At 33.6% G+C, this 8,783-nt stretch overlaps 1 protein-coding gene across 3 annotated transcripts in view; it reads right to left on the bottom strand.

Annotated features, from left to right (window-relative positions):
• Nucleotides 1–243: 243 nt before the first annotated feature.
• AGPS (alkylglycerone phosphate synthase) overlaps nt 244–8,783 on the bottom strand; it is a 149,458-nt gene continuing 140,918 nt past the window's right edge. For all 3 annotated transcript variants that reach the window (XM_003815523.5, XM_055108799.2, XM_063595447.1), the window contains one exon: nt 244–4,225. In XM_003815523.5, coding sequence (XP_003815571.5) covers nt 4,104–4,225 — 122 coding nt within the window. In that variant the 3' untranslated portion in view covers nt 244–4,103. The remainder of the gene's footprint in view (nt 4,226–8,783) is intronic.

Raw genomic sequence — 8,783 nt, 5'->3', positions numbered from 1 at the left:
AGCATTGATTTTAAAAAATGATTAGGGATTGACAAAACCTAGCTAACAATATCCTCAGCTATAAATCCAAAGAGATTTAGTCACAAGTAGGTTGCACTTGATTTTGCACTTGATTATGCTACAAGCAACAAAATTATAAAAATAAATTTTGTGTTTTCAAATCAGTGGAAATATGAACATGAAAAACTAAAACTAAAAGAAAAACTCATATGCAAATAGAAGAATAAACAGCTTCACACTCCCTTTGAAGAAAAAAAAAATATTAGACCCAGGTCCATTTTATTAATAATATGATCTATAATCTCTTGACATTACAAGTAGTTTTTACAGTTAAATTTCACACTGAAGACAAACACTGTTTGGCTTAGGGAGCAGAAAGCTGAGTAACTTACATCCTTTATATCAGACACTATATTTTAACAGTTTAAGAAAACCTTTTATACTTTCTGGATTTAAGCATCAATATGTAAGTTGTTTCCTTTACAGGAAACTGAAATTAGTAAGAATTAAGTGAATATACTGACATATGGCTCATTTGGGAACATGAAGCCTAGAGCAAAGCCAAGCTTCTATAACTCATAAAGTCAAAGGTAAAACATTCTGGATTCTTCAAACCTAAATGGGCACTTGTTATTTTCCACTTTTCTTCAACCATGAGCTAAGCCCTAACTAAAATCAAAGTTGATAAAGATTAAGTGGTAAACAAAAAAATTATTAAAGCTGTCCTTAACTCCTGTCTGAGTGTTTTTTAAGATACAGATATGCTTTCCACAGCATTCCATTTTGGCTGCCTCAAGCACCAGCACATGCAGTTTGTGAATCAGTCTGTAGTAACTGTGTTCTAGCATTTATACAGAATAGAAGTTCAACCAAACCCAGCCCCATATGAACAGCCAAGGGAACACACTTCAGTGTAGGACTACAGAGCTTCTCTGATAAGCTACAGTTAAGTTGTAGCTATAAAGGAATATGACAAAGGAAAGTCTGGGTGCTAACATGCAGAAAGGCATTTTCAAAAATGCAAGCTAGGACTTAGCAGTTACTAATAGACTATTCTAGTGGGGGAAAAGGTTTCCTTGCAACCATCTGTATCTGGTATACCATACACACCGATGGAAGCTCATCCTTTATTGCAATTTTGTTTTCAAAATACATCAACACAGGCAAACTAGAAGGCTTCCAACTTCATAAATAACTTTTAAGTAATAGTACTACAATATGTAAGCACTTTTAGGAAGAAAACTCCTACTTCCTTAGAAGAAATAATATAATCCTCTTTTCTTTGTGTAAAATGATGGGCACAATAAACATGTGGTTTCCACAATTCTTACTAAGCTAAAAACAGCTCAAAGTTACTTATCATAAGACTAAATTCACTTATGCACTACTAGAAATTGCACCAAACATTAAGGCAACAGTTTCTCTAAGGGTCTATAAAGCCTGTTCATATTGAGCCTTTAGTATTCAATGCCATTTCTCACTAGCGGCAAGTTACTATTCCCACTGAAACCCCAACCCAAATGTGACATTACCAAATTTAAGTAAATTATTGCAACTATGACTAATTTAAGAAAGTCAGTGTTATGCAGTACTGAAAACCAAATAGGCAACAAGTTTTTGAAATTAAAAATAAACATTAAAAATGAGTTAAGAAGTGTCATGTAAACAGTGTTCTCCTGACTTAACTTTTATGAAGCCATTTTCAGATATTATAGAAATAAGAGGCATGGTTTAAGTGCTTCTGTGCATATTCATGAACTCAGTCCTTCACAGATACCAAGTCTATACTGAGGCACCTCCCAGAAGTAGGTGTGTGAAAGTGGGGGCTGGGGGTAGGGGGAGGCTTTCTGATTTACTAAATCAGAGTGAAACAGTACTGATCAATGTTCTTGTGTTTCAAAATGATTTCGGTAGAAATGATTCCACCTACAAAATGCAGTCACCATTATAAGATCAAGGTTGGGGAGTCCTGCATATACTTGGAAAAAGAAAAACAAAGACATAAATCATGAATTTCCATAAGGTTCATGTAGAATAGTGAACATAATAATTTCAGGTGTTACATTTACAGTTTCCTAATATCAAGTATGGATTTCTGAGGTTGCTGAAATTGAACTCCCTGGGAAAGAATGTTATAACAATCACATGCAAAGGAATGGATCTTCTTATTAACCTGTTTTATTTTTTAAAAATTACTCAGAAACGTATACATATATATATATATATATATACACACACACACACACACGCATACATATATATATATATATACTTCCAGTGAGACATTAGTACCTTCTTTAATTTTATATTTTGATCACCAATTAAAGAAATTACCTTCGTGAACAGATGCATTTTATAAAGCTGAGATTTTTATAATTCTGGAGGCAACTTCCTCATCAAGTGTCCAACTAGGTCAAATATCAAGGGCTTAAAGCAAAGATCTGTTGGAAATTTTATAATTAAAAATAAATGACCAATGAAGAGAGGCAGCTTCTAAAAAATAAATATTTCATTTTGTTGTTAAACTGATATTTAATTCTAATTTAATTACAGATTTATTAGTTTGAGGCCAATTTTAATAGTTAAAAATTATTTATCATTTTGAAGTCTTAAAAATATCATTTTGTCAATTTTAAATTACCATTTTTCTGGTTAAGGCTACTTCAGATATAAAAGGTATCAAACTGCCCAAAAATACTTTGGAGCTGTTGCTACATACACAGACAATGCATCCTTTTAAAGGATCGTCTGCATTTTGACTTACATTATCTGATCAAATATTAGTTTTAAAAAATTATCAAAAGTTAGGTATTGCATTAAGAAAAGAATCCATCTCAAAATGTGAATCATGAACCTTGGCAGACAGTGATTCAAAGTAATCATTTCACTTTAATATCCAGGTTTGAATGTACAAATGCTTGCTAAATGTGATTAATGTTCTCATTATTTAAGAAACAGGATATTTCAAACTTTTGATTATGGTATATGCATTAATACATTACATTTAAAAAAATTAGGTTAAACCAGTTATTCAAAAAAGGCATTAAACCATTATTAAAAACTAAATTGAAACTTTACTTTTTATATGAAAATTTATCATGCCATTGGGATTAATTTTAAAAAAGCAAAAATGATTTTTGTCATTGAAACTGCTGAGGCTTTCAAATTCAGTAGTTGAATGATGACTGTTTCTTTAGTGAAACAATTCTTGCAATTGGAGACATTAAGTCTAATAGTTTTCCTTCTGCTCTTGCTGTAGCTGTTTCTTCTGCATTTCAGCAACAAGAATGTGAAATCAGAAACATCAGGACTCTAAGAAAGGCATTCATTTCATGGTAAACCTGTTCTTCACTTGCAATGAAGGATGTCAGCTTTTCTTACAAAACATATTATCAATGAATTAGAATATAACAATAGGTTATCTCAGTGATACAAATACAACTCATACCACAATAGAAACAGAAACATGGAGAACAAAAACATGTCCCCTAACAGAATAATTTGTATATTGATGATACAAGGTTTTATGCATGTATACTAATTTAAAAAAAAAAGTAGGCCAAGCACCTTACAGACGTGAAGGCTTTCTAAATAACAGGTTGCCTAAATTCTTTCATGAATATCCTTCCCCTTAATGGCCTACTCACACTAGACTATGCTCTTAAACAATGTACACGTGTATCACTCCTCAGTGGAATCCTTCCCTAGACATCTGATTCCCAGAAACGTTCTTTTAAAAAGAGGCTAGCTGAGCAATCAATGATACCAAATCTGTCTTTGTTCCCCAAGAGGAAGCAACAATACAAAACAGCTGGCAGCAGCTTCCTCTGGAATAATTGGCAGCTTTGTGCTGCCTGACTAAAATTTGAAATGACAACCGCTGAATGTAAAATGATGTACCTACAATGAGAGAGATTTAGGAATACCATCTGTCAATCCATAGATGTAGAAACAAAACAAACTACAGAATGAAAACAAACTTATTTTAAACAACAACAAAAAAAGTATCCAAAATATAGTCCATGATATATTTGATTACTAGTATAACCACAGTTGAAAACTTAAAAAAAAATTGACATTTTTTTGTAATGGTACTAATGGATTTATAAAAGGTTTCTGTTTCCAAAGATGTTATTGGGGTCCACATATTCCTTGACAGACTTCAGCATCCCAAAGCCGACATCAGAGATACTTTCTTTTAGCCATTGCTTCCGTAACTTGCCCACTGGAAAAACAAAATCAAAAATGCTTCAATATATGCTATGATACTGGGAACCAATCAATCTTGTGACCATGAGTGAACAAACACTGTGTGATAAATGCTTTTATTCAAAAATGAGAAATGTTTTGCTTTATTTGATTTATTGAGCCCACCAGACTATCAAGCTCATTAAGCCCAATGTATTCCCAGGGGAAGTCTGTGCTCCACAGTGTCTCCTTTCTCTGTAAACTATGAAATGGAGATTGAAGGAAGCTTGGACAGAGATTATAGCCCATTTTACAAACAACAAAATGAGAAAAACGTGCATTTCGAAAGAACCCACCTCTGCCTTAACTACCAAAACACACCCAAGTTTTAGAGAAAATGAAGTTAACTAAAGAAAAACATGACATTGAGATGAATTTGTTGGGTAAATTCAGCAAAAATGACAGTATATATATCCTTAAAATATTTTAACGAACATAAAGGCTTAAAATAATAAGAAAATTTGAAACTTTAATAGGCTCAAGAAAAAAATCTGGCTATTAAGCTTCTATTTACATTTTCTTTTCACAGTACTTTTAAATAAATTTGCATGTTCCCAAATAATGGTTGCTTTCTTCCTACTGTTTTTCCAGATTTAGAATTTTTTTCCTAAGGCATTAAATAAATCAAATACCTAATCCATCGTAAACTTAATCTTTTGCTTTTACATACTGTACAAAGTTCCCTTTTTTTGTTTCTAGGTCTTGCTAATTTGTTCTGAGAATAGTGAAGTAACATAATGGTTAGCAGCATAAATTATATTTCAAAAGGTACTCAATGAAAAACGTAACCTTTTGTAAGTAGAACTTTTGTAAGAAAGAATATGTACTTAATCTGTAAAAGAATTCTGAAATGTCAGTTTGCTCTGGTATGAAAAAGCAAGCAATACGCTAACTTATCTGTGGCAAAATGGATAAATCTTTTAATTTACAGTTAGGATTATTTGTACTTGTACTTCTCCAAAAAACCTATTATCATACTAATTGAATTCAAATGGTCATTTTCCACAAATGTTCATTAATGATCCAAAGTCATCAACAGTGATTTAATTGACCAACTGAAATGGGAAACCTTCTTTCATTAAAGTATTCAGCCTGTCATTCTATAATGCATTCCCATTTATTAGGCTGTAGTGATACATCATAGCACCTGCCTTTTGGAAACCTTAAATACCATTTCGAGCTCAACTAAAACCATCTTTTGTGTCCAGTTCTCTAAGAAACCATCAAATTGTCATCAAAATAATAAATACTGTGATAATCTCAGAAAGCAAATTATCTGCTTGGCTTTCAGAAATAAAAAGGTATTGCTGGTATTAAGACGGGGGGAAATGAAGTTCAGCAGAAAAAAAACCTTAAATTCAAAATGAAAAATTTTGTTTGAGATAGCTCTAAAACCAGAAGCTAAGAGTAAATAAATCCCTATTCCTGCAATCTCTACCACCTAAAAGATATTCTACCAGGACCTTCTATTATCTCCTAAGGGACTGCCCATGACTATGATTCAGCCTGTTTTTTCACTTGCAAATGGATTAGACTTTATAAAGTCTCTTCAACTCTAATGTTCTATTATTTTAAGCACTTTTTAAAAAAGTTAAAAATCAGTTTTTTCCAGATTTGCTCCACAGGATTTTTTTTTTTTTTTTTAACAACTACTCTGTGAATGGTAAAAGGGGCTTTACCATACTATTATAAGCTGCCCACACTGAGGCAGCTGAAGAGAGAGAGGGGTGACAAGCAGTGAATACGTCTCCACTGTTATCTGTAATACAGTTTCACTGAATGTATCCTGTGGTTATGGATGTAATTGTCCTGAAAAGACTGCAAACAACTGCTCCAACAAGATGGAGCACATTAGAACCTCAGCAGGATGCCCAACAGCTAGCTTGTCTGCCTGGTTTTACACCTCTAGTAATAATGCAATTCCACAAGGAACTGAACCATCGTCTGAGAAGCCACCCAACAGCCATTGCATATTTAATGAAGTCACTCACCAAGCGCTGGAAAACAGAAGGTGCTTGGAGTGCATCATTACTTCTGTCAGAAGGATAATTTACACATCTATCTTGTCAAATTTTCTATGGTTTATACTTTTACAATAATCAATCTAATATACATTTGATTAGTGAAGTAGAAAGTAGAAAAAAAAAGGGGCAGTACGGCCAACAAAGCTGTGGCCCCTCATAAACACATTTGATAAAAGCATTTAACCCCTTCGTGGCAGAGGTCTGGCACTTCTTCTGCCACTGATAACAGAATTTGAAATGGGGTCAGAAATCTTGGTTTATGCAATTAAAGGTACTAGAAATCTTTGGCTTTGTTTAACAATTTAAGTCAACTACTTCATAGGATACATATACAGATAGAAAACACATTCAAAGAAAAACGTTCAATATGCCTTAACAACAAGACAATTATTGGAGTCTTCTTGATATTCTGGAGAACCTTATGTAGTTACCCCACATGGATCAATAAAACAACAAACACCACAGGCCTTAATCTTGGAGAAGAAACACACTTCAAAGTACAAGATTTTTATTCCAGAGCTAAACACCACCACTAATAATGCCCTTTGTACAATTCTTAGTTGTACTGCTAGGCATTCAGAAATTAGCTGACCATACTGATCTGTACCCATGTTAACACACATGGGTATACAACTATATAGCAGTTCCTTATTAAACACCTGTAAAGCTCATTTTCAGAAAGGGAAGAAATTATACTCTGTCCCTTATGTAGCACACCATATTAAAGGAAGGGAAAATGAATGACTGAAGACAGCAAATAACAGGTGGCCTAAAACTATTTCAATTTACCTTGTATGTGATAGTTATCTACTGAAAGGCATGTGTACACATACCACATAAAGCCTATTCTTCTTTTTTAGACCTGAATCATCTGATGTGGGGTATTCATAGCTACTGACCCAACATATTCCTTTGACTTCTGATGCTCTAGAAGTATAAATCTAGCCTGAGAGTCAACACTAGAGCTACAAAAAGCCAAGATCACCATCTCTGAAAACAAGATAAGTACCTTGCATTCCATAATTCTCTATTATTCTAAATATATGATTCCTTAAGTACTTAAGTATTTAGATGTATTTTATAAGACATAAAAAAGATGGGCCAAATACTGAGTATTACAGAAAACTAGGCCAGGCACAGTGACTCATGCTTGTAATCCCAACATTTTGGGAGGCTGAGGTGGGAAGATCATTTAAGCCCAGGAGTTCAAGACCAGCCTGGGTAACATAGTGAGACCCCATTTCTAAAAAAATAAAAATAAAAAAATAAAAAATAAGCTGGATGTGGCGGCACGCATCTGCGGTCTCAGCTACTCAGGAGATTGGGCGGAAGGAGAACTTGAGCTCAGAAGTTTGAGGCTGCAGTGAGTCAAGATCATACCACTGCATTCTAGCCCAGGTGACAGAGCGAGACTCCATAGCTCACAAAAAAAAAAGAAACAAAAAAGAAAAGAAAAGAAAGAAAACTAATGCGGCGGGGGGTGGGGGGCTGTGCTTAAATTAAAAATGGAGTTCACTGTTTTACAATTTGATTTCTAATAATGTATATAGAGACTGGATCAAACAAGTTGTGTGTATTCTTCCACAACACATAGCACATTTTTAAAACTTTACTTTTGGAACAGAGAATATGAAAACTTTCAAGTACAGTTTTTCAAATTACAGGCTCACTATTCCCCTGGATGCTAAGAGATTCAAGAAAGAATGCAAGAAAGAAGCTGTGGTATGATCAACAGCATAAATGAATGAACAGACATGTACGCAAGGTATAAGACATAAAATGATGTACATGGAAAATGTGGACATGGAGGCCAATCTGGCCACCAAAAATTATCTGAAACTACTCTTTGAGGCTTAACGGATTGAAGATTTAGCAGAAACTACCAAACAGTCCTAATCTAAAAGGGATAAATCCAGCGTCTGCTGGTCACAGAGGTCTCTAGCTAAATTTTAATTTTTTGAATCACACATTTGATTATAAGTCAAAAAGATTATAGACTTATTAAAAAGAACAAATTATGAAATGGGCCATACATTTAGAAGATTATTGAAGGTGAAGCTCAGAAGTAGACTTCAGCCAAAGCAAAAAGCATCTAACCATTATAACAACTATATTTTGAAAGTTCTAGTTTGAGTATCCTGGATATCTCTTTAGCACTATTCTATAGGTCAGATTTTAAGAAGAAAACCTAGACTTAGCTGCTTATACGAGTGATCTGAGCATTGACTTTGTATTTCAAGATTTAATTTAATCTGACCAAACTACTGCTGGATTATGTAAGAAAGTAGTGTTAGAGGGGACAACCAACCTCTTCCCAGGATTAACTGTTTGCTAATCACATGAAACTAACTATAAAAGTATTCTGTAACAATGTAATAATGTAAAACAGGCATTCTCAGATTAACAAACATATTATTTTTAAGTTATAAACATAAAATTGTCAAAGAGAAAAAGTTCTCTTTAGAGATCCAAAGCTAAGTGATATTATCCAAGCCACCTATACTCACTCTC

The sequence above is a fragment of the Pan paniscus genome, chromosome 13 (assembly GCF_029289425.2).
Source record: "Pan paniscus chromosome 13, NHGRI_mPanPan1-v2.0_pri, whole genome shotgun sequence".
NCBI classification, from domain to species: Eukaryota; Metazoa; Chordata; class Mammalia; order Primates; family Hominidae; genus Pan; species Pan paniscus.
This window is presented reverse-complemented; position numbering and strand designations above follow the sequence as displayed.